At 39.0% G+C, this 26,475-nt stretch overlaps 2 protein-coding genes across 3 annotated transcripts in view; both read left to right on the top strand.

Moving 5' to 3' along the window:
* The window catches only part of kcnip1b (Kv channel interacting protein 1 b), a 28,698-nt gene extending 16,606 nt beyond the window's left edge, over positions 1–12,092 (top strand). The window contains exons 1-8 of one of the 2 annotated variants that reach the window (XM_079649342.1): positions 205–574; positions 8,321–8,445; positions 9,036–9,105; positions 9,192–9,262; positions 9,358–9,465; positions 9,545–9,649; positions 9,938–10,000; positions 10,433–12,092. In XM_079649342.1, the coding sequence (XP_079505468.1) occupies positions 517–574; positions 8,321–8,445; positions 9,036–9,105; positions 9,192–9,262; positions 9,358–9,465; positions 9,545–9,649; positions 9,938–10,000; positions 10,433–10,480 (648 nt within the window). In that variant the 5' untranslated portion in view covers positions 205–516 and the 3' untranslated portion in view covers positions 10,481–12,092. Of the gene's footprint in view, positions 1–204; positions 575–8,320; positions 8,446–9,035; positions 9,106–9,191; positions 9,263–9,357; positions 9,466–9,544; positions 9,650–9,937; positions 10,001–10,432 lie in introns of those variants that run through there. The other variant, XM_079649343.1, reaches the window with a different exon arrangement.
* Positions 12,093–20,032: 7,940 nt separating this feature from the next.
* Positions 20,033–25,531, top strand: npm1a (nucleophosmin 1a). The gene is made up of 10 exons (XM_079649807.1): positions 20,033–20,202; positions 21,322–21,401; positions 21,956–22,075; positions 22,202–22,295; positions 22,454–22,578; positions 22,661–22,704; positions 22,983–23,094; positions 23,247–23,357; positions 23,480–23,554; positions 24,369–25,531. The coding sequence occupies exons 1-10, from the start codon at positions 20,154–20,156 to the stop codon at positions 24,417–24,419; spliced, it is 861 nt and encodes a 286-aa protein (XP_079505933.1). The 5' UTR covers positions 20,033–20,153; the 3' UTR covers positions 24,420–25,531.
* The last annotated feature ends 944 nt before the right edge of the window (positions 25,532–26,475 follow it).

Here is a 26,475-nt window from a genome sequence, read left to right as displayed (position 1 = left end):
AAGACCAAGGATCCATCACCTTGAAAGGCATGTCCTTAATAATAATAATAATAATGACTTGAATTTATATAGCGCCTTTCATAACCTCAAGGTCGCTTAAAGCCTTCACCTGCAACGGTTCACTTGTCAGTCGGTGGAGTTATTACTGCATCGGTTTCCAGCGCTCCATCACAACATGAGGGCATGAGGAGGCAGGGAGCCAGAAATAGGAGGGAAAGGCTGACAGATGAGTACAATCAGACACAGAAGGGAGGGAGTGGCGCAGAAAGGCGGGAGCAGCTCGCGTGAGTCTTTGGAAGGAGAAATCAGAAATCCAAGAAAATCAGCTGAAGGGAGAGATCCGTCCCTCTGAGTCAGATCTGAAAGCAGAGAGAGGAATCAACAGGGGCAAAGCCTCTTTTAGATCCAGAGCGGTGGAGCCAGACCGGAAAACAACAGGCTGACACAAACCGTGAAATAAATCGAGGATTATCACTCTGTGAGTTGTTTGACCAGGCTGGTTTCCACGGCGACAACATGGGTGCAGTTGTGGGCACTTTGACCATGCAAACCAAGCAGAGGAGACCGTCCAGAGGTACGTAAACAATACCCAGGAAAAGATGGAAAGAAGGCAAAAGAGCAACAGAAAGTGTGACTAACCTGAGAGTGTGTGGGGGAAATGACAGAGAGAATTTAGACCAACTGTAATTCATACTATGTGTTCATTTACATGTTCTTCATGTTGCACATTTAGCATAAACAATAACTTGTGTTTGCCATATTTTTGTGGAGAGAGTAGAAATGAATGAAGAACAAAAACAGCCAAAAAATAGATCTGCTTATGCATTTGGAAATGGTAATTGCATGTAACCAATTAAATGTGCTGAATATGTAAAGTACACTAATTGCATTAATGCATTCTTTTTATATTCCAGAGTTTGGAAAAAATTAAATAAGAATAACTATGTTAGAAGAAATAAGGAGTATTTTCTCAAGGAAGTAGCAGAAGAATTGTGAGGGATACGCAATGAGAGCATTTTGCTATAAAGCCGCGGTGTGAGGAGAGATTAGAGTTTCAACAAGATAGTTACATGTCCTTGAAAAATAACTAGAGAGCAGAATCCCTGCCCCTGACTCTGACTGCGTGTGTTTGGTGCGGATGTGAGTGAAAGAGAGAGGGGGAGTGTTCAGAAGGGAGCGTGTGAATTAACAGGCGGCTCACATATCATACCTCTTCCTGGCCTTATGCTTGAGATTCTCGTTGTCATGGAGACTGCGTTGTAGGGGCTTAGAGGAGAGTGTGAATGATACTCGAGCCAAGATCAGTGATGAATTCATAGCAGTGTGAAACAGATAAAATACCCGAAGCTGTAAACAGAGCAATTCATCTCTGACGGCAGGCGGAACGTGCTGTTTGTTTTTAAATGTATATAATAGTTATTCGTACTTGTTTTAATAAAAGCTGTTGAACAAAATGGCGAGAAAAAAAGCCCTGAGGTCATCCTGTTTTTTCTCTCACTCCATTAGAGAGCGTGTTGCGTAGCCAGCTGTGTAGAAGTATATGAGATCAGACTAGAAAAGATAACACTTTATTGATCCTGCATGAGGGGAAATAAGTATCACAGAAACAGGGAGAGGTATGTCTACACATAAAAATAAGTCTGAGTCAGAAAGCTAAGTATGCAATACGAAACTGTAGAGAGCCAAAGTCTTTTTCAAACACGCAGGTATTTCTGTCTTCAGTATTTGCTGTTTATGTCACTGACCAACTGGACTTTATTCTACAATATACTGTATGACACCAGTATGATGGAAACAACTGTGGAAGTCTGTTTTTTCTGGAATCACAACACAAACAAAAATAACTTCATAGACCAAGTATTGGTGGCAACAGCTGCTGTTGTTCAATGACATGAATGTAATAAAAAATATAATGCAAACAATAAAAAGGTTAATTTCTCAATGTTTATACTTTATGTATAGTCAATGTGTAATGGGCTACAAAATAAGCAAGCTACTAACAGCAGTGCAAGAATATATCAAATTAGCAAACTGCCGATATTCTGAGAGCCGATAAAATTAACATTGCTATTTTATCATTTTCACCTTTGCAATTGTCCTATAGTTAAGCTGTCTTTGTGAGTGTTCATCTAATGAGGGGCTGGATGGTACGTGTTCATTTGTTTTTTGGATAGAAACCAAAGTGGCAGGAAAGAGAAAATTACTTCCACCTTCTTATAAAACTAGCTAACTAGTTTAGGAGTCAAAAAGCAGAGCCATTAAGTCTCTGAATACATGTTGGGGTCAAAAACATACACATTGCAACTTTAATGCCTTGAGACAAAAAGTTTGAAGAAAGGATTAAAACCACTCGCGTATGTATGGTTAATATATACAGCTACCAGCCAGCATCAATATTCAATTAGCTTAGCTTAGCTAAAAGTCAGAAAGCAGGGGGAAATGGCTTTGTCCACAAGAAAAAATACCCTTGGCAGTATCTCTTAATCTCACTTAATATAATTGTATCTTGTTTGTTTCATTTGTATGAAGAGCAAAAGTGATACTTGCGGTTTTATGTGCCTGACAAATTCTTGGCTAGGTGAAACAACTTCCTGTAGTTTTGTCGTCACTGTGAGATTTCAGGGACTCCAAGAAAGAACAGGGTTTTACAAACAAAATGTACCTCTTAATAAGTTAGCTTTAAAGCTGCTGGCAGGTGGACTTTGGACAGAGCCAAGTTAGCTATTTCCCCACCGTTTACAATCTGGTCCGCTAAGCTAAGCTAACCAGCATGTGGCTGTAGCATTATAATTAACGTTACAGACATTGTACACACATCATTACACTATTTTCTCATCTTAGTTTCAGCTATAAAGCAAATATGTATGTCTTAAAATGTCAAACTATTTGTAAAAGGTCAGGTGAAAACTTCATACAGTTAGGGAATGCTTCCAGGCCTTTTCAATGTAACCTAAGAAAACAAAACGGATCCAACCTGTTGTCTACAATCAAAGCTAGACTTGTAGCACCTTCACAACCTGTCACTCAGATCAGTGGTGTGTGTAAACACTACTGTCCTAAAGCAGCTGCAGCAGCTGGCATTAACAGTATGACAGCGCTGCAGCTTGTCTATAAAGTCACCATCTGGCACAAACCTATTATTATCTCCATCACTTCATTTTGTAACACTTTATTCCCAGTGCATGCTAATGAATGTTTATGTGCAGAGCAGCTGCTGCGCCATTTATATCAAGACCACTGCCTTCATTGCTACAGTACAAGCATCATCACTAGAGTGTCTGCAACATTTATCTGCATGAATCTTGTAAGAGTATATCACTTAGATAGCATTATGTGTGTGGTAATGTGATCATTCTTTCCTCCTTTGGGATATCTATAAGTGCTACTAAACCCCAAAGCAGTAGCAGTTACTAGTTAACGGAAGTAGTACTTTTAGCTTCTGCCACTATGGGTCCATGTGGTTTCAATGTCATCCTCAGTGTGTGATGTGTCCGGCGTAGCGATATACTGCACATGTGTAGAACCTGTAATCCAAGCAGCTACTACATAACTATTTTGTGTCCATTTAGGAGTAAATCTCTTAACAGATATGTTCTGCACATAAATGCAAATATTTCTAGGCAATAGACAAGATGTTGGTATCTGCTTTCTGTTTGTACTCTGAGTATGATTGACCTATCGTGTTTTGAGTGGGTTTTAGTTGTGTGCAGAAAAACAATTCATGTGGAGAGCCTGAATGCTATCTCGGAAACCCTTGCTAAAGTCTGAAGCTGATAAAGCTACTTAACTGAAAAATAAACTGTTAACCGTGTGTATTATCAGTTTGTGTGAAACAATCCGTAGGTAGACGCATCTCTCAACTATATTCTCGCATCTGTAGTTATCTGTACTATACGCAATAATACCTGTGGATATTTGTTATCCTGGCAACACAGCAACATCTGAAATATTGGCCCTTTCCCCCAGAAGTTTATTTTCATCAGACCAACAGTTCATTTCCCCCTTAATTTGCCAGTTACTCCAAAATTCAACTCAATTTCCTTTTTCTCATCCTGCTTTAGAGATCAGTGACTTAATGTTGGCTTTCATCAAATACCATGTTTTGTTTATGTCCTCTAAACATATCGTGTTATTCTCTTTCTCTCACCTTTTTCTTCACACGTTCATCTCCTTCTTTCTCTTTTCCCATTACTCCATGCCCCCCCCCTTTCTAATCAACACTTCTCCCCGTTTCCTTTTCTCGCCCTCATTTCATTGCATCTGTTTCTGATCACACTATAGCATTTGTAGGAAAGCAAATGCAAGTGTTGTCGTGTGGTGAGTGAAACGCTTTTACTCACAAGGAAGATGAATGTGTTAGACACCTTTTTTCTAATCAGTCAATCTATATTACGCATTACCTCATCCTTTGTATCTATCCCCATGACAACAAGAGCCAGGGAGATCACAACACAAGCTGAGAGAAAGATGGAGGGATTGAGAGGAAGCTTTACATAAACACATACTGTATGTTCAGCTGATAACTGAAAGTATGTTCCACAGTTCAGCATCTATTGTCTATTCGATAAAAGCGGAATCAATATGCCAGAATATGCTAATTACATTACATGACATGTCACGTGTTAGACACTTTATCCAAAACGACGTACATACATGCAGTATTGTGGTCAATCCCCACAGGAGCAATTTGGGGTGAAGTGACTTGCCCAGGGACACAACGACATGCTGACTGCAGTGGGACTCAAGCTCTCCCCTGATCCGAAGATCAGCGCACTACTTCACTGAGCCACAGCCTCCCCTAATGTCACACTAAATGTATTAAAGTGACAGTAGCTTCCCCAAAACCTAATATGCAGTCTAAGTGCTATTTATCAATCTCAGTTTGTTTTGCTGTTTGTTGTCGAGTGTTGGATATACAGTATCAGCTATAGAGTTCTCTGTTATCTGTCCAATATAATGGAAATGGATCCAAGTGCAAAAATACATTTGAGAAACTCAACAAAAGTATCGTTTTATGCTCTGAGATAATCACGTAAGCCGAATTACGTGTAGTTTCGTAATACCCCAGAGAAGACAGACATAAATGGCCAATATTTTCGAAACTTCCGGCAAAATATAAGTAAGATGAACAAATATTTTTGATTTTTGGGTTAACGTTTCCCTTTAAACGGGCACTAGTATGCTCATTTTCAGGTTCACAATTGTATGTGTGCCTCAACTGTGACATGTCTCCATGCTTCAATGTTCAAAAACCTCTTTATTTTTCTCATACTGCCTGTACTGCAGCACCTCTTTTCACCCTCCGTCTGAAACCAGAGCCCAGTCTGCTGTGATTGGTTAGCTGGCCGGCTCTGGTGTGATTGGTCAACCGCTAACAGATGTCCCGCCCCTTAGCCTATCACGTCATGTGTTGGAGAGCTAGCTAATAGAAGCGTGAGTGTTACATAGTGATGTCACGATGGAAGATGTCTTTCCAGCTCATTCCACATTATTTCTGGATAATCTTGAAGCTAATAGGGAAGCCTCATATCCTACATATTTGTAACACACCAAGACCATTCGGTAAAGCTTGAAACTAAATGTAGTAAATAAACAGCACCAAATAAAGATGATTCATAGATCCAAGAAGAAGCATTTTATCTAAAAAATGCAGCTAACTAAAGTTTACATTTAGCACTTAGCATCACAATTAGTTAATGCCACAGGGAATTGCTAATAGCAGATGACCAACAAGATATTTGATATTCCACTAGAATCTTCCTCTGACAGATGATGCATGGTACTAGATACAGTCTTATACCTCATTCACACCAACGCAACTCCGGTTCAAGCTCCGTGCTAGACAGTAGCGTGGCGTGGGGAAAAAATTAGGGGAAGCCAATAATACGTCCTTTCTTTTTGGGGGGGGGGGGGGGGGTCAATGTAATAACGTAACCAGATGAGTGATTACAGCGCACGGTATCATTTTACACACATTTGTCTCATACAGATGCAGGACTTACACACGCCTGTTATCTAACCGACAGGTCCGCACGCACTCTCCAGCCGAAACTCTAATAAGCATTCATTCACAAACTAAATCAGGAGACCTTTAACGTTTTACATCCGGTTCGCTCCTTTGTTCCTCGCTGTACACAGCTCAAGTTTGGGCATTGGCCTGTCATCAGATTGTATTTGTTGTTGCTGCTGCTGCAGCGGAAGTTTAGTACAATTATTTTTGATTAAATACTCCAAATCTCCACCCTCCATAATTGCACTTGCTTCAGTTGCTTGCTACTTTCTAACGGCAGTGAGAGTGGTGCAGTGACGCTATCTATCTTCTATCGATTAGATTTATGATTCGAAAATTATAAAAGTAGGGTAGACATGTGGATATTATCCGACTGAACAAAACGTGCATTTACCTAACAGGTTCGTTTTCCACTGACCTTTTTTCAAGCTATTTTCCTAAATCCTATGGAGAAATCCCATTGATATTTTGTCGAGGGAAACCGGGCGTAGCTTACTTCCGCTTTTTGGGACGCGTCACTGCACCACTAAGTTGATGCGATTTGATTGGAGTGTGAGGCAAGGGAAGCCAGCCGCCTCTGGCTTCCCTTGGCATGGCCCTGACCAATCACAGGTTGGCAGGGGCATGACGTGAGCCTCATCTGATTGGTCAATCCCCCCATTTTTTTTCACCAAGGGAAGGAAATTTCGGCTGGCCTCCTCTCGCAACAGAGAGTGCAATCTACGGTTTCACCGTAACATCTAGAGGGGCGCTGTTTCACTCTTTGTAAAATAATCAATGAGAATGAGGGAGACGGGCCGGTAGCAACACACAACAAAGAATTTCCGAAACTAAACGAAGTGTTTTCATTTATTTATTAAAATTATAACTACAATCCGAAAAAACAGGGAAGCCTGGCTTCCCTTGGACTCCAGGAGAAAACACCACTGGTGCTAGAGCTTTTCAGGTTCAGAACCGGTTCTTCGGTTTAGCTCCGGCTCTTTTCACACTGCCCTGAGTCCGACTGGTGCTGCGTCATCGCGTCATCGTTTGCGTTATGACGTAAACCGTTTGCGTGCCTACTTCATAAAGCCAAACCGCGCGGAAACCTCTCACAGCTGACACCGACAACAACAACAATGGCCGATTGTGCTCCAGCTTCCTCTGGACCTCTTCAGAAGACCAGATTCCCAGTAGGTAGCTGGTCTCTTCAGTGGACCACTGCTGCTTGTTACGTTTCTCCATCGTTGTGTACAAACTGGATAAAACGCCGGCTTTTTGTTGTTGTTCAGGAGTTGATCCCGCCCCTGCCCCTGCCCCCGCCTTGACGTAAGCGTGACGTATGCGGTGCTTTTGCTCTGGCCTGACAATTTTTTGGTACTTGAAACAAACCGGATTCCGGAGCTAAGAGGCTGCTCCGCTGCGGTGTGAAGAGGAAAAGCCGGTGCTTTTCAAGCTCCAGCTCCGAACCGGCCCTGAAACACTGTTGGTGTGCATGAGGTATCAGCGGTTAGAATTCATCTTGACACCGCTGCTGAGTGGGTCGAGTGAGTCATCGCCGCCATCCAAATAGCCATCATCATATTCATCTCAATCTCTTTTCCTTAATCGAACCGAGTGATGCAGACACAGCTAAACATCTTGTTTGTGTGTGCATTGTTCATGTTTCTTTGTGGAAATTAGCGAGATCCGATGGGGTTTTGTTTGCTGAAGTTACTCATCATAGGATGCATCACTTGGTCTCCATAAAAGCAAAAATACATTGCTGATATCACAGGGACCAGTTGGGATATACAAGTATACAAGAGACTGATGTGTAAACAAATACGCTGCCGGTGAATGCAATAACAACGTCCTGTTTTCTCTCCGATGTTTGCTCATCTCTGAGAACTTGTTGTGTGGATTGTGTCCTCTGCCGGATTCTGGGATGTTGGTTTAGCCCTGCAGCTGGAGACAGTCGCAGTGACAAACCCTTACCCCCAGCAATATGAGTACTCCTTACATCATTAGCCACCATCCATCTTCACAGCACCCAGTACTGAGCACAGTAATACACCCCTCAAGGGGATCTCTTTGTCAGACGCATGTATCTTCCCTCCACCAAATCCATTTCTCCCTTTTTTTACCTCATTGTGAATTATGACTCTTTCATCTTCCCCCGCAAGCGTTTTTTTTTGCCGTCCTATCAAATGTGTATTTCTTTGCTGCCACCCTCACATCCTTAAGATGACTCGTGTATTACAGGAAGAGCATTTGTCAGACAGGGATTGCAGAAGTCTTGACATGATTCTGTGTGATAAACGTATGTCTTTCTATCTTTTCTGGCTGTAGATAGAACAGATGATGAGCTGGAGATGACAACGGTGTGTTACCGGCCGGAGGGTCTTTCCCAGTTGGAGGCGCAGACCAACTTCAGCAAACAGGAGCTGCAGATCCTCTATCGTGGCTTCAAGAATGTAAACACACACTTTCTGCTTTTATTATTACATTACAGTATCTTGGTGAATTCAAGTAACTTCAAGTTTAAAAATGTAGATTACCTTAATAAAAACACTTTTCTTTATTTTCCCAAATGGCATCTAGCTTTTCAGATTTGTATTAGATTGGTTTTAAGATCCTTGATCTTGACTTGTGTAAAGAAAATTACACAAAAATGCAAAACACTGTAAAATATTGTGAAAAACAGTGTTTGCCTTTTTCAATGTTGAGTCATAAAGTTACACTGATGTTTGGCACCGAATATTTGTATTTTGTGTGGAATTACCCAAGACACAAAAAGCAGTTTTAAAAATAAAATTATGTACACACAAAAAATGTGCGTGTTAAGGCCTGAAGGGATTATTGTTCCTAATTGCAGCGGTTTTATATCAAAGTAAAGAAAAGCAATAAACAATACAGCTATTTTTTCAAACGTTTTGCTGGCTAACTAGCTCAAATGTGTAAGAGATTCGTGGGTCAAATGTGATGAGGTCATGCCTCCACAGTGCTGCTGATTTCTTCCAACAGTAGAGTGGAGGAACCTTACTCCGTGTTTGTCTTTCCTCAGGAGTGTCCAAGTGGGGTGGTCGATGAGGAAACATTCAAACACATTTACGCACAGTTCTTCCCTCATGGAGGTAAAGTGCAATCAAATGTCTTTCATTGCTCTGAGGAGCCTTTCCACTGCAGCAGACCGCTCACGTTATCTGTTTTTGTGTTGCAGATGCAAGCATGTACGCACATTATCTCTTCAATGCTTTCGACACTACAAACAATGGCTCCATTAAGTTCAAGGTCAGTCCTCCTCCATTTTGTGTCAAATAAGACTCATTGCTTGCTTCCATGATGCTTTCAGAATCTGACTTTGTCTCGTTTTCCATTGCTGTCAGGACTTTGTAATGGGTTTGTCTATACTGCTGCGGGGAACGCTGAGAGAAAAGCTCGAGTGGACGTTTCATCTTTATGACATTAACAAAGACGGATACATAAACAGAGAGGTGAGGTTCGGCTCTAAGAGTGTGTACAGTGTTGAATATGAAGTATGTCTTATCACAATGTGACCGTGCCTGTTCTCAGGAAATGACGGAGATTGTGAGGGCAATTTATGACATGATGGGGAAGTTCACCTACCCTGCAATAAAGGGAGACGTCCCGCAGCAACATGTGGACGCCTTTTTCCGGGTAAATAAGTCTTATTTTGAATATAAGATCAACGCAAGTCAAAAGTAAAGTGTCTTTAAAGATACCCCTGTAGATCTAAAATGATCATATTAGCTTCATTGAAACTCGTTACAAGTTTATGTTGCATAAAGCTTATACATTTGAAGTCATTAGCAAATGTTTTATAATTATTCTCCAGTTGGTACTCAATACTGTGAACATGTTTCTGTAGTTACTATAATCCATATGTGTTGCAACAGGACATATTTGAGACTGATTTGTATTATATTGCAATGTGTTTTTCCACAGAAAATGGATAAAAACAAAGATGGAGTGGTGACTCTAGAGGAGTTTATTTTAGCCTGCCAGGAGGTGTGTATTCTCCTGCTTCTGAAATAATAAGAAATACATGTAAAAAGTGCTTCCTTTGTATATTTGTAAATATTACATAGCATGTATTCTAACGGATTGTCACAATGGGCTTACAGGATTAACAATCATGAATGACAGTACTAAAGGATAAATACAATTACAAGCAAATAATACAAGACAAGAAGATAGAATGTGAAATACAAAACAAATAAAATGAGAGTATAACAGAAATACAATCAAAGCAATACAATGTAATATTCTCTCAATATACTTAATGTACTAAAGTATCTCCTCAGCATGTACAGGATTGTTTCTAATCTGTGTAGATAAGTGATGTTATAGCTGGAGGTTGCTGTCATCGTGCAGCCTATACATCATGGAGTCAGTACATTGTATCATTCCGCCCTGATTACTTGTGTTCTCTCTCTGTAGGATGAAACCATGATGAGCTCCATGCAGTTGTTTGAGAACGTGATGTAAAACAAGGGGAGATGATGAAGACAAAAATGAAATGCGAGGTGTGTGTGTGTGTGTGTGTGTGTGTGTGCGCGTGTGTGTGCGCGTGTGTGTGCGCGTGTGTGTGTGCGTGTGTGTGTGTGTGTGTGTGTGTGTGTGTGTGTGTGTGTGTGTGTGTGTGTGTGTGTGTGTGTGTGTGTGTGGATGCATCCAGTTTCTCCTCCTCCTCTGGTCAGACCTCCCCCCACAACAACTTGAAAGAAAGGACTGGACTGGAATGCTGTTCGCCTTCCTGCTGAGTGTCCCCACACAATACAAAGAGACTGATGCGACAGACATTGCTCTCAGTGCTTGTCTTGAAGATTGTCATGTTACCTGATAAAGATGGTCCTGCATTACAAGGCTGCTCCCGATCAGCAAAGAGCTTTTGTTTAACCAGCACAACTTTGTTTGCCAAAAAAGAGGATATTTTTTTGCCAAAAATATTATTGCATGCTTTTGCAAGAGGTTTAGATTTTTCACCCAACAATTGTCCGATTTATTACGGGAATTTGGCCATAAAGACTTCCACATGTATCGAATGCATTGCTGTGACTGCTGTTCCTTTGTGTCGACCTGGCTGCTGCTCGCCTGCTGAGTCTGTCTGATGCTCGCTGTTAAGTCTTTCTAAAGTCAATTTGGAAACATTACATTTCATGGGTCTGATATGTTGCGTGCCTGTCTTCCTGTCCATGATGGACCTTAGGTATTCGTGAAAAAAAAAGAAAAATCGAATCATTCTTTTATATTTTCACCTGCTGCTTTGCTTACAGTGGTCAGTGTTGTCAAAAATGTTTTGAAAAAAAGTATTGTGAATGATGTGCATACATTGGGTATTTTCATCAGAAAGAGGCTTTATGATCATCAAACCAATCGGTTTTATTTGCACAGGTGACCGGTTCAACATGATGCAGTCAATTATGGTAAAGAAAGGTATGTTTTGCTGTTAGCTATGTTATTATACATGAAATTATATACCTATTAGCGAAAAAACTCATTTTATGTGTACACATACTCGGCCAATAAAGCTGAGATTTAAGTATATAGTCCATTCTAATAAAATCCTGGTATGAAACAAATCTGATAATCTTGCAGGGAAATAATATTGAATGTCAGCTTTTTGGAATGTGATGTTCTGATGACACCTACTGTAGGACGGCTCTATCTCCCCGAACCCCCCTGTGATGCCACGCTGACGGATACAGACAGACTTCAGGTGTCAGTGAGCTGTTCTCTGTACAGTGCATCAGTGTGACATCACAGCCTCTGGTGTCTGATATCTCGGTGTGGAACGGTTATTAAATCTCACTAACAGAAACATATATTTAAGCCATAAAAATAAACAGGTCAATTCTTAAATTGAGTGATGTTTTACTTTCCAGTCGTCTTTGTTTCTGTCTCTTTACTGCAGGACTATAGTAGTATTCTTCCTACAATGTTTAGATTTTATAGTCAATTAATAATAATAATAATAATAATAACTATAAAAGTTGATGGAACAAATTAAGATTATTATCAAAAAAAAAAGAAGTTAAATATTGAGAGTGATAAAAAAAGAATACATTTCTTACATTATCATTATTTAGCTATTATTAGACCTTCGTTCTATACAACAAAATAGTAGATATATATATATATATAAAATAGTGTGTGTTTATATATATATGTTTATAAATGAATAAATGTGTGTATATATATATATAAAATAGTGTGTGTTTATATATATATGTTTATAAATGAATAAATGTGTGTGTATATATATATATATATATATAAAACAGTATCATTAAATAATGCTGTGTGTATATAAATGAATGAATACATCTGTGTGTATAAATGAATAAATACATGTGTGAGTACATATAAGTGTGTGATTATATATATATGTTTATAAATGAATAAATGTGTGTATATATATATATATAAAATAGTATCATTAAATAATGCTGTCAGATAAATGAAGTACAAAGTAATAGTCAAGGTTATATTCAATATTCTGCACTTACACCAGCTGAGATGATAAAACACCAGTAATACAATCTCAGGACTCTTCGATATGGCTTTCAGCGTTCGTCAGTCATATTGACAAAGAAGCACTATTATATTGTATATTATGCAGCGTTTATAAGGATGGTATTTTGCTTGTCAGATTCAAATTTCGCGCGCGTCTATGACGCTATCGCGTAGAGCTACGTCGATCCTTGCGTAATGCGGAAGTGGGCGTGGTTAAATCTAAACTGGGTTGGAATAACGATAGACGCAACCGGATGTTAAGTGCCGTTCCAATTCTCCAAATGAAAGGAAAGGAGGTTTCAAACTTCCTTTATAACCTCCTTTAGCTTAGGAAACACTGGAACTCCCTTACCAAAAGGAGAGGAGAAAATGCTTCCCCACAATGCCTTGCAGCCGCAGCATTAGCGTCACACAACAGTCGGCCGTTCACGGAAACAAACGATTATGACGGAGAAATTATATCATGAAAGTTACGGTGCTTATTAAGCATTTTAAAACGTATGTGGTAAGTTGCCAAAGTGCTTTGTTTTGAACATTCATCAGTATTATAATCAAAAAGAGAAATATGAACGTTAGTTTTTACTGAAATGATCAAATAAAGTAAACATTTCACTGAGCTGTGTGGGGTTTGTTCAACTTTTAAAAGATGTTTGAATGGTGATGTACACAGTGATAGGTGTTAAGGACTAACGTTTATAATAAATACATTTGTATTGATTTTAAGATATTTTCATACAATCATACGTATTGGGATCATTTGTATTAATGTGGACCGGAGGGAGAGGGTGACGAGCATAAATTTCACTTTCCTTTTTTATTTCCATTACAACTTGTCATGAAGAATATGTTTCTCTGTTGTCCACGTTCATAAAGCATAAAAGAACAGCACCAGAGCACGGTGCAGAGTCTCTAGATGAGTCCCTCGTTCTTATTAAACATCCATGTAGTGCGTTGTATAGAACACTGTAGTTTCCATAGTTTCACCACAGCAGCAGACGCACATCATAAACACGTCAGATAGTGAAAGTGCATTCGGATTCTCTAAAGTACCGCAGTCTCTTCTCCTAAGTCCTGTTTAATTCTCCTATCAACTATCCCTTGACCCCATGACGTTTCACTCAGAGGTCAAGGAATAGGAGATAGGGTTAGAATTTAGGAGCTGATTTTTGGATTATCGGAATGCAACCCATATACTACAGCGTCTCCAGCGCTTTCGAGCGGCAATGGCCGGCCGTGGCCCAACCTCTCATCCCCCTGATAGGTGGAGAATTGACCAATAAGCGGAGCACCCCTTTTGTGACGTCGGAAAGAATTCAAATCTGGATCAGTCTGTAGAAGTTTCTCAATGCTCAAATTTCCCCTCCTCGACTCCTCGGTCCTCCGGTAGTGACCCGGAAATGAATTTCAGCGCGCCATTTTGAAGGTCATCTCATTTCTCTAAATGCACTTCGAGGACCGAGCATCAAGCATCGAGGAGGCTCTCTGGAGGAGCTCTAACCGAGGAGACACTGATGGGTCCTCCACGGCTCCTCCACGGTTATGGCTAGAAAGGATCCGTCTAGTGTAAATATGACGTCACGTTCTCGTTGTAACTCGTTGTAATCGGAGTGGCTCGGAAACACATCTACAGCAGTAACATGATGCAACATACACATTAATGCAGCAGCAATATTAATAGAGAAAAATCAGACTTAATAGTAAAACACTGCAAGGGAACATTTTATTGCACCAGGAGCTATCTTATAAATATAATAAAAAATAAACCATAGTGTTGGTGATCTACAGTGTTGTCATTCTTCTTTGAACCCCAACAAGACCACTAACACCCTATTTCAACAATCACACTCCCTGTCATTGACATAATTAATAGATAGTTTAGCTTCTCACCATCATTTGATGTGGCCAACTGATGTTAAAAAAGCTGCCTGCCAAACGTAAACATTCAGCCACGTGACATTCAGCCAAACTCTCGCGAGAGTTTTACACAAGACGGATCCTTTCTAGCCATAACCCGGTTGGGTTTTAGGCGGAAGTGACGTAAACTGCCACCGAGGACAAGAGACGACGCCCTTTACTTTACTGGCTGCTGCCGTCTTCACACAAATAAACCCCTTAAAACCTGTATGATTTAGTTTTCACATGTTTATTGAAATGAATTCGTCCATCTCTTTATATTATAGTATTACATGTATTATTTTCGGTTGTGTATTTATGTTTTGAACTTTTTCATTGATTTAATTTCTCCAAGAGAGACAAAAATCACTAAAAGATCTGGTGGATATCTGACCAGTATTTCATCATGGAAGTTAAATCAGAATCATTTCATTATCCTGTTGAGGAAATGTTGTTTTGTGACAGTTGCTAAATTTGAGAACAAACAAAATAACATACTTAATACATAGCTAAATGTATATATACACAAGAAGTAAAAGTGTGAATTTCAAGATAATAAAAATATAATAAAAAGATGAATGTAACTATAGGAAGTAAAATCAGAAATTGGCAATGCAAAATAAAATAACCATATGTATATAAACATATAAAACAAACAAGAAATGAAAGCAGAAATGTTCAATATGATTTTAAATAACAATATTTATGTTGAAATAAGAAGTGAAAGTAAAAGAGGGCAATACAACAAAGATACAATAAAATACAATTAAAAGATGTACATTAACATAGGAAGTAAGAATAACAATGTGCAATACAAGATAAATAAAAAGATTAAAAGGATAATGTAACCTTACAGATTTAAAGTAAAAATGTTGCAATACAAGTTGTAATTAAATAGAATAAAAATATGTATGGATAAATAAGAAGTTAAAGTTAAAATGTGCAATAAAATAGCAATATTTACATACAAAGTCAAATTGCACATTGTACAATATATAACAACAATATGTGATATAATAATAATAAAGATATGAATGCCGAACTGTACAGTTAAATGTTTTACAAAGTTCATTTCAAATTCATGCTGACCCGGGAGTTCAACCTCATAGCTTCTGCAAAGCAGCCTACCCTTTTTGTGAATGGGTGCTTTTGCGGCACGGTCACAGGTAGGTTGGCCATCTCCTTCTTCCTTTTCTCAGGTGTGAACGTCAGAGGAAGGCTCTGATCATGTGGAGTTTGTAGCTTCACATCTTCCAAGATCTCGGTCAGTTGGTCAGTTAACGTTTTAAGGTAATCTTCATCTTGCAGATGGTATGTTAAGTCAGTAATCTCACGCAAGAGACTGGCACATTCCCTTCTTCGTTTAACCTTTCTTGGTCTTTTCCTTTCGGGCAAAGCGTTACATGGTGACTGCAATTCCGCTGATACCGGGTATACATGTATGATCTGTGATGTCTGATCTGCCGCTGCCATCCCTCTCACAAGAAGTCTGTCCCAGATATGCATTATCCAGGGAGAAGAGGGGGTGATCCCTGTAATTAGATGCCAGTTTCTCCCAACCCCATTCATGCACATGATTAAAAACAGCACAGAAGTGCTTTCAGGGCAACTTGTGCTTTGCCCAGTCTTTGCAGGTGCACGATGGCATGATGATACTTTCACCAAAGTTGATGTTGTGCTGTGTGCAATGATGACTTTGGCTTTTGACATGGAACATGCCATTGCCCTTTGCAACAACGTCATTCGCCTCATAAAACTGGGCTTCTGTAAGCCTTGACATCAGATGGTGTGCTACACTTCTTGGTCTGTCTTTTAAGAACTTTGGCATGTTCTCATTGTACCTTCTGTAGAATGAGGAGTACTTGACGTTCAGTTCAATGTACCTTCAATAAGAGAAGAGAACAATATCTTAGAAGTCTCTCTGTGACAGTTTGCTTTCTCTGACATATAGATATGGTATTTGATAATACAATTGTCTCAGAAACATATGCAACAATGAACAACATCAAACAAATATGTTGGAAACAAAGCTATCGAACATTACATGTATATATATGTATATAAAAATGTGTGTGTGTGTTGGTGTGTGTATGTATGTATATATAAATATATATATATACATATGTATAATCAGTAATAATTTTTTAGCTCACTTCCGATATGTCCTTGGTAGGAAGTCAGTTACCAACACAGTGAGCATTTCACTGAGGCTGCAGTTCTTATAACCTTCAAGATGAGAATATTTTAGGGTTTAATTTTGTCTTTCCACCCCATTGTTGGTGTAGATGGCCACCTTGAGATCTTCATCCCGAAACACATGCACCCATCTCTACACAAAACAAAAAAAGACCAAAAAAAATGAAAACCACGCCCTCACTTTGTCATTGTCTTTCCAGACTTTGGCCTCCTACAGGTTGCAAAGGCGTGAGCTGAACTCCTCTGGAGTTGAAGCAGCTGACTGTCAGTGGAGGGTATGACTTTATTATATTTTGAAGTAGATTGTTGCATACATTTGCATGTAAATGATTATATTTTGGTAAGTTTATAAGTTGGTCGAATACTATGTAAAATGCATCCTTTTTTATTTTTTTAACGTTTCATATTCTGCGAATTAACAGATTTCTACAGTTACTGCAATTTCAAATGGAAAACTCTTCCTCCAGGGCACCGATCTTTACCTCTGAGAAATCAACCATGAAGTGGCTAGGGCTCCAGTCAGGGTTCCACTCCTTAAACACCTGGAGGGCTTATTTGACATCTGCTGTTGTCTCACTCTGGGTCACAAAGAGGCCAACCACTGCATAGCACACATTTGTACGTACACATAGGAAGAAGAGGGGAACAGAGTAACGACACGTCCGGTAAGTAGCATCAAGCAGGCACATCTGTTGTCCATACAGGTGGAGAAGCCTTCATTGCCAGGCTGTCTGGTAACAAAACAGCAGCTTTGTGACAGTTCCGTCCTCCTGTAGCTGGCTTGGCCTATACTTGATTTTGCAGTAATCAACTAACCATCTGGGGGTCAGAAGCTGTGAATGAAAGTGTAACTGGACATTATCATCATGAAGCCTCATGACCCAAACATTAGGAACATTTGTTGTCATTATCAGGGCAATCAGTTTTGAAGTTTTAGTTGCATTTTGAAAAATGGTCATACCCTGCATATGAACCAAATACTGCTACTTTTTTTTGCTTACTTACACCTGCATTCAGAGGACAATGTATCATGTAAAAAACTGACCATGCTTGGTGAAGTCACAAACTCTGTAAGTTGTGCATTAACCACCCACAAAAATGTACATGGCTAGAATAATATTAATACTATTCTACTCTCAGTGTATTACCTGCAGATTGACCTGGTCATTTTTGGATTCACGTATTCCCTCCTTCGTTTTTGATAAGATATTCCTGATATCCTTGTCTGTGGGGTAAAACCTTCGACGTGTTCGTGGAGGTGGCTGCTCCCCCTGGAACAGCTCGTCATTTACAAAATTAAACAGGTGACGTCTAATCTCACTGAGATTTCTGGCACCAGCCAAGGTGAGCTTCACTATTTGTTGTTCAACTCTGGAATCCATCGGTTCACGCAGTTCAGCTACCTGTACATGACGTTGAACAGGGTAATTATAGATGTTTAAAGCTGTCTAAAAAAAGTCCTCTTTGTACAGCACAAATTGTACCTCGCATCTTGTTTCTTACAGCAGCTAAAGGAATAGACGTTGCATGGTTACCTCTCCAACAGTTGGATGGTTTTGATGGTCATTTTCTGGGGTGAAGCATGTGTGGTATTCCATGACTACTTCAACTGAGGAAGGATCAGCTGCAACTACAGCCTTTAGTGCTGCGGAGAGCTCCCTCCTCTTTGCTTTACTGTTCTCTGCAATCTGGGGAACATAAAAATGACATGGCAATTGGGATCATGACACGAAAGCAATTATAGCATTGAACGCACTTGTGCTGTGCTTGTGCTGTACCTTGAAACCAGGACATTTCATGACCTGACTGACAGTTATCTGGGCAGGCCAATCCATCTTCTTCGTATTTTGTACAGGATGGCGTCTTGCATTGAAGACATGGTCTTCCAGCTAAGAGAAAAAAGGTGTATAGAAATACAATATTAATTTATGTAGACATTTTCATGGTCTCCTCTCCATAACGTGGAGAACGTCATTTTTTCAATGGTTTTTTCTTTTATCTTCTTTAAAATATGTGTAGGTCCTGCTCATATAACTGTAGCAACAAGTCACCCCTGCATCTGTACTGTTTGTTTCTATTTGTTTTTGCAGACATACCATCCCCTGTTAAAATAAGTAAACAGGAAGAATTTGGTGCCAGGTCATGACCGTGAGCTGGTTGGGTTCTGTAGGTGAACAAAGGAAGGATATCCCCCCTTATTTTGTCTCAGAAGAGGCCATTGAATTTTGTTTCCTATTCCTCTCAAGTTTAAACGACTTATGTATTTACATAATGCTGATTCCTATGTTGTTATGTGTCACATTGTTATGTGTCATAGAATGCCATAATGCATGTCATATTACGAATAGTTGTTTAATTTTCCTTTACCAATTATTTAAAGTTGTTAATGCATGTCAATTCATAAATATACCGCTTGTTTCTCTTTTTGTGCATGGTACTTCTCCTTTTGCCGAGTACACCTGTCCTTTCCCTGGTGGCATCCATATATCTTGGTGCCCACAAGTTGGAATGGCACCCCATCATATGGTACACATTTCAACTCTCTGGTGAAGGTTACACGTCTGTATTGAAACATTTGTGACAAAAATACATATTTTAACCATAAAATATACACGTTAGTAGCAGCACCAGCAGGTAAACCTCCACATCAGAGGCCGACAGGTGCTGCGAGCAGCGGCCGAGGAAGAGGTGCTGTTGACGGGCAGAGGAGCAGGTGATGTCTGAGCAGGTGATATGTTTTGATTATAATGATTGGCAATCACACTTTAATGCAATCATTGATTGAATTAAATTGTTATCAAAGCTGGTAAAGGTGAAGCTAGTTATAATGAATGTGTATACTGCAGGGCTTGCGAATTTTACTCCAGATGTATCTAAAGTCTAAATGAAGTGTTGTTTAAATTTCGCTTTTTAATCCACTTCTGCAAAGTAACTAAAGGTATTACATTAATGTAGTGAAGTAAGTGCACAATTTACCTCTGAATTATAGTGGAATAGAAGTACAAAGTATGCACAAAAAAAGGAATATACTCAAGTAAAGTACAAGTCCCTCAAAATAGTACTTAAGTGCATTACTTGAGTAAATCTACTTGGTTACTTTCCACCACTAAGTACAATAGGCTATCTGAGTACTTCTCCCACCTCCTTAACAGGCTTTTGAAGTTTGTCAACCGCCATAAAATCAAAATCAGAATAAGAATAAGAATAAGAATAAGAATAAGAATAAGAATAAGAATAAGAAGAATAAGAAGAATAAGAAGAATAAGAAGAAGAATAAGAAGAAGAAGAAGAAGAACATCCATGAAAAGAACAGGCTTTTGAAACACATCTTTCCATCCTATCTTAACGGCTGTGGGCTGAGTCCTACCTATAGTGGTCCACTGGGTGGCGCTGTGTATTTTCTCCATGTCTCGTTGTCGTTTAGGGTCAGAGAAGAAGAAGAAGAAGAAGCAGGAGGCGGCGAACCGACCACGTTAGTTAGCGCGCTCTCCAGCAGCAGTAGTTAGTCGTTCTTCACACCGCAGGCAAGCAGTAGTCTCAGTGTTTTATACTAAAAATGATCGGAATGGACGAAGAACAAATGGCCCCACAGACCTTTCTTTACGGTGAGAATTACCCTCTGCATGTCTTTCACCATGTGACTTTAAGGTGTTTTAACACAACGGGTCATCCTTATGCTAGGCTTCTTTTTTGTGAAATAGATTAAATGAAGCATTTTAACTGCATATTAACCTTTATTAAAAGCAGATACTCTACCTACTGTCATATTAACAGTATGTTGAGCACAATGTCTCGCGGTGTCAATGGTTGTGAGTTGGTCTCAGGAGGTTGAATGAGGTGAACAGCATGGCTTCAGAGCAGGCTACTTAGCACACACGTGTTGGACTATACAACAACATGGCGGCGCCCTTGTTTCGCGAACAACGTTTGATATTCCATTAATTTATTTCCTCTCTAGAAATTAAAACTATAGGGCAGTATTTATTACATGTTGTGTATCTTAAGTGGACCGTTTAAGCTGATTTTTTTAGATGACTGTTGAGCTTGTCGTGGGAAATAAAAGTCAACGTGGTTTGATATCATGCGGTGCCTGCTAGCTTCCTCCGACCAATAGCTAAAGTAGTTCCTTTATCTTGTTACAATGTCTAGTTTACTTTTGAAATATGTGGCACTCTGTCGCATCACCCGAGCAGACCTTTCCTCCTCGTGGGATTATATTTAGAAATGATTGGATGTTGTGTTGGAAATCTCTGATGCTAATGTATTTTACTTTGATTGCAATATCATTTAAGAAAGATATCCAAAAATGACAAGTCAAATCTAGTGGCTTGTGTCGACACGTGTAATATCATATATGAATGAGTAATAAATCGGTAAGGAATGGATTATAACGTTGAAATGGTGTTTTAGACGAAACAAAAGTCCACATTGTGTTTAGATGTATGTATTTATTCGAAAGCTATACATGTACTTGACAAGTAAATTACAATATATCTTAGATTGAACCATACAGTTTAATTGAATTGTTTTAGAGTAATAGCCCCTAATCTAGTGGTGATTCCTCGTGTCTGGCCCTGTGGAAAAAGTCACATTCAGTTTAATCTGTGTGGCTCCCTCTTGTGTTCATTTGAAATATAACACTTTACACCCCAGTGAAGTCACTTCCCCCACTTTTTATTTGTAATGCTAATGACTGATATCCTTTTTGTAAATTTTGTCTTTAGGCTGTGTGCTGGAAGCAGGAAAGGATATGGTGTTCAACCCGGAGGAAGATGAATTTGAGCATCAGCTTGATTTAAGAATGGTGAGTACACTGAGATATATATATATATATATATATATATATATATATATATATATATATATATATATATATAATGAAGTGGCTGGCTTAATGAACAGGGTGTTAGAAAATGTTGTTTACTCGACATTCCTTTGTGCCTCGATGTGTCCCGAGAAGCTGAATGTGGATCACACCAATAGAATAAAATCGGTCACATTTTTATTTCAAGTTCAAATCTAATGGCAATCATCATCCTGTCTTTTACTGAACCCCTTTCAGTTGCATTCCTGTCACTCGTCAAATATTGGAAATAATCACAACAATAACTACACACAAGCTTAATGAATGCAATTTGAGTCTTAACTTAATACCCCTATAACAAAGTCAAGCATGAGCTTTTCTCCCTTACTGTAGTTTATTTTTTAAGGGTCCAAACATTTCAGTTTATATTTACATGGTTTTAATTTTCTCTTTGTTAGTATCCAAATTAAACTTAAGTATGTATGTAGATTATTTTTGTTGAATAATCTTAAAACCCTGGAGGTTAACAGTCTTCTGCTTCCCCCCCCTCTCAGGCCTGTGTGGACCCCGGCACCGCAGACGAGCTGCACATGGTGGAGGTGGAAGGACAGGACATGGAGGGTCAGAAAATCAAGGCAGTGCTGGTCTCCCTGAGGCCCTCCACCCTGCCAAGTGTAAGTAAACACAAACCGATACATGAACACACTTCTTTGTCTCATTTAAACGCCCTACTCCGGTTAGATAATGCTGCGTCACCAACACCCGCTCAGGAAAGAATTAACACAGCGTTTTTGTTGCAGGTGTGTCTCGGTGGTTTCACTATCACCCCCCCGGCTACTTTCCGTCTGAAGGCAGGTTCCGGTCCAATCCACATCAGTGGACAACACCTCGTCAGTGAGTGTTTCTTACAAGAGTATAAGGATGTGTTAACTGTTAAGATTTCAATGTGGTTTATTGGGAGGGCTTTTAAATAATTCACTTGTTGTTAAAGTCTGAGTAAGCACGTTTCTCAGTGTTGGTAGTGCATTCTAACACTTCTAAATTCATCTTAGTGATGGAGGCCGACCAGTCCTTTGATGAAGATGATGAGGAGGAGGAGGAAGAGGAGGAGGAGGAAGAAGAAGTTGTCACGGCGTCAAAGAAGCGACCCGCTTCCTCCCCTGCCGCCAAGTCTCAGGTTTGTTTTTGCACCTGTCACTGTTTTCATCTTGTAATCTCTTAATTCCCTTCAAGTGACTAACTCTTTACCTCCTCCACAGAAAAAAATGAAAATTGAGATGGAGGATGAAGACGAGGATGACGAGTGAGTACCAAGTCCCACAACATTTAGACTTGATATTTTCTAATAAAAGTAATTGTGAGGTTTATTAACAACAGTGGAGGAAATGATTGATTAATAAATAAGAATAGTTTAAATGTTTGCATTTGATCAAAGATAGTAATGGTGATTTTAAGATCTAACAGCTGACATTGCATTTAAAGATGTATTCATTCTAAATGCATACGTTACAGTAATACATTTTTCTGAGATTTGGATGGTTCCTTTTCTCTGACTTTTTATTGATCTGTTTTATTTTTTAGGGATGATGAGGATGAGAGCGAGGAAGAAGAGTCACCTGTTAAGGCCAAGGTGACACCGTCCAAACAACAGAACGGCAAGAGCTCAAAGCCAAGCACTCCTGCTAAAAAACAGGTAATTATCTCCTTTTCAGACTTTATATCTGTTTCAATGTTTTGAGATGTAGTCACTGTATTATTTAAAACTTGGTGAAGTTGCCATATCCAGTGTAATTTCTCCAAATGATTGTATCATTCCTAATATCTAAATGTGCTGTTCCTTTTTAGGATAAGACCCCCAAAGGTAAAGGGGAGAGGACGCCTAAAACCCCAACAACTCCCAAAACCACCCCAACCATCCCTGAGCTAAAGAGCAAGATGATGGAGTCTGTGAAGAAGGTGTGTGTCCTTGGAAAAGCTTTGAATTCAACTGGTCTTTTATAATTATCATTATCCTCTTAACTTGGGAGAAACATGGTGTCAATATTGAAATGTTCTCATTTGTTGTTTCCGGTCCACAGGGAGTCAAATTACCCAATGTCCAGGCCAAGTTTGAGAATTTTGTGAAGAACGGTCTTAATGTCGCCGACACCAAGGTACAGTACAAGTTTACCTTTTTTGTTCTAAAGTATCTTTGATCAGTGAAGTTTTTTTGTATCATTCTTAATTTGAGTTGACTTGCCATAAAGATGTTGATACATTTGCGAAAGTCTTGTTAACGCAAACCATTTTGGTTGTGCTAATGCTTTCATTCCAAAATATTCCTACTTGACGTCTGACTGAAACAGTTAAACTTTTTCAAAATACTCATGTGTGCGTGCATTTGTTGTGGTTCTTCTGAACGTGCGGTCAATCAGGTAGTCTACACGCCATGTAAAAAAACACCTGATAACAGAACAAGAAGCCAACAAGATTATCTTTTTATTTTCTTCATAGAATTGTTGTACAGTATTATTTGCATAGCTTCCGCTGCCACCTGGTGGAGATCCAGTACACTACAATGCAGTCAAACTGACCTATATACTGTAACACTGCTCTGCTGAAGCAAAACAACAACCAGGCTGTTATTACCAACAAGCAAACCTGACTGGGGCATCACTTGACATTAATACAAAATGTTTGTGGTAACCTGATAGTTCTCAGCATAGGAGCATCTTTAAAATACAAAACATTTTGCATCCCGTTTTTAAATAGCTTTTTAAAAAAAATTATTGTACTGGTTTTTAAATGCTCCAATTTTGTTGCTTTAATACCAATTTGAGACCTCCCACTGGGGAGCTTAAAGTCAACTTTATGAGTCGTTAATTTATAGAAGTCAATAAAAAAAGGTCTATGGTTCTCTCTGTAACTAAACATTTGTAATGTCTGCGTCTGGTCACTGTATTAACCTTCAGCTTTGTATTTCTTCAGATCATTTCCGACCTGTGGAAGTGGAGGCAGACGGTGAAGGATACTAAATAAGTCTCAGTATTTTTATCGTCTCTTTTTATGTTTATACCCATCGCTCCCCTCAAACCCTCTGAAACCAAACTCAGTGCCTCACACTTGTCGTTACTTCTCTATGTGGTCCAGCTGTAGGGTAATGTGGATGCTGACGGTGCATTATGGTGGTGCATTGTCTTTACATCACACACAAATTTGCATCTTTGTAAATGTGTAAATAAAATCCTCGTGAGGTTGTTGGCACCTGAGTATGGAGGATACTTTCATTAGTTTTTTTATATTTACAGTCAAGTCATTTGGTCTAATGCAGGAAATATAAACGTGCATCCAATCATAAACCGCATACCAATAACAACCAAGCTGCTCAATACAATTATTATTCAACAGCCAATCAAACTTCAGTAGATGTCGGCCACCATTGGTCAGATTTGTTAAAGCTGTTAATATTTCTGGTAAAGCCCAACATGAACATGTAAAAGTAGCGCCTTTTGAAATGCTTTGAATGTTATGCTAATGTGAGATTACAACGCTCAAGATCCCTTAACAAACTGTTAGCTTAACCTTTTATCAGAATTCAAATGTTGTTGTTTTTAATGAATGTTTTACCGTCCATAACATCAAACATTGCTATTAAGCAGCAACCCGCACTAATGAAGCATCGTAGATGTATCGCTAGTGGAGATGAGTGTTTCTGTTGTTTGCTGCTGCGACGAGAGCTCGCTCTGAGTGACTGAATGCATGAAGGAATTTACTAGATTCTTCTTTTAAAATCAAGTTGATTAAAACCCTCCAAACAAGGATGATTTTACTAAATATTCTAAGACTTAATCACCTGTATTCAAGTTTAAAAAGTCCCAGAAGTTCCGTGCTCATGTGGTCGGTTAAAGTATTATTATAAATGTTGATGCATGAGGCCTGTTAGCGTAGTGAGTCATTCCATGTTCTAAAGAAGCAAGTGTACGTTTGTTAGAATGAAAATATGCTGTGAGTTGGACTGAGTGTTGATGGATTGAAAATAATGTTTCCACTGTTCCAATTCTCTGCCATCAGAATCCCTATTTGAAGATAAATACAGGTTTATGATTTTCTTTGTGGCAATGTTCTTCCTAATAAAATTTAAAGCAAAACAACTTTTGTGTTTCTTTGAATATGCAATGAATTATGCATTAGTCTTTTAAGTTTCAACAAAACCATATTGTGATGTTTAGAAATGGCTTATTACTTTTAAGTATCCAAAGCTACCCCAAATCAATACAGCATTGTTTACTACACTGGAAATGTACACACCTTTCTATTACATTTTAGACTAAATTCTACATATTAATAGTTCTGCAACGTCGGGAGCATTTGTATTGACATTTCTAAGTTTAAATGTATTATCTATACCTGCTTTGTCATGTGAGCCAGTGACTACATTTAATAAAAATATGTTGATGTAACGAGGGCTATCATAAGTTCAAATATTGTGGGATATTTAACATGAGATTACTATGGTTTGTTTTGATATTTGAATATAGGGGGAACAAATCACTTATTTTTAAGACAACTGTTGAACCAGAGGGTCAGCACTGAAGTATATAAATATTATTATACTAATGTCCAGTGCATCCATCCACACGTCTAATTTAAAGCAGTTACCTGTACAAACCACCAGGTGGCAATATAACCAAAGCAGCGCTCCCTGGCCTGATGAAGCTGTGCAGGAAGATTAGTTCAGGTTCACACCTCAGCTAAATCATCTGCAACCAGACATTGCTTAAAAACATGTAAATATGCCAACTGTGCAATTCTGTTTCACAGCATGCTGTCTATTGTTTAATATGACTTCAAGGACAGAGCTTATGAGCTGTTATTGTACTTTTTCAGTTGGCTAGTGCAGAGCCTCTAATTGTTCCATACAATGCTCAAACTCACTTCCTTCTTAAATGCCATTATAAATTGTAGAACCCTTTTAGCTGTAATCAAGGATTCCTAATGTTTCTATTTCATACAGGAAAGTCTGAGTACCGGTATTCATTAAAGTGAACCAATGAGGTCAGCATACGGGAACTTGTTTAAATGGCTCCCCTTTGAC

This window comes from Notothenia rossii (genome assembly GCF_949606895.1).
Source record: "Notothenia rossii genome assembly, chromosome: 9".
Lineage (NCBI taxonomy): Eukaryota > Metazoa > Chordata > Actinopteri > Perciformes > Nototheniidae > Notothenia > Notothenia rossii.
This window is presented reverse-complemented; position numbering and strand designations above follow the sequence as displayed.

What these genes read in the sequence shown, in the direction of transcription:
- npm1a (XM_079649807.1), top strand. Translation starts at nt 20,154, where the DNA reads ATGATCGGAATGGACGAAGAACAAATGGCCCCACAGACCTTTCTTTAC. An exon ending in CCCACAGACCTTTCTTTACG is followed by an intron (nt 20,203 to 21,321) that starts GTGAGAATTACC and finishes TTTTGTCTTTAG; the next exon opens with GCTGTGTGCTGGAAGCAGGA. An exon ending in TTAATGTCGCCGACACCAAG is followed by an intron (nt 23,555 to 24,368) that starts GTACAGTACAAG and finishes GTATTTCTTCAG; the next exon opens with ATCATTTCCGACCTGTGGAA.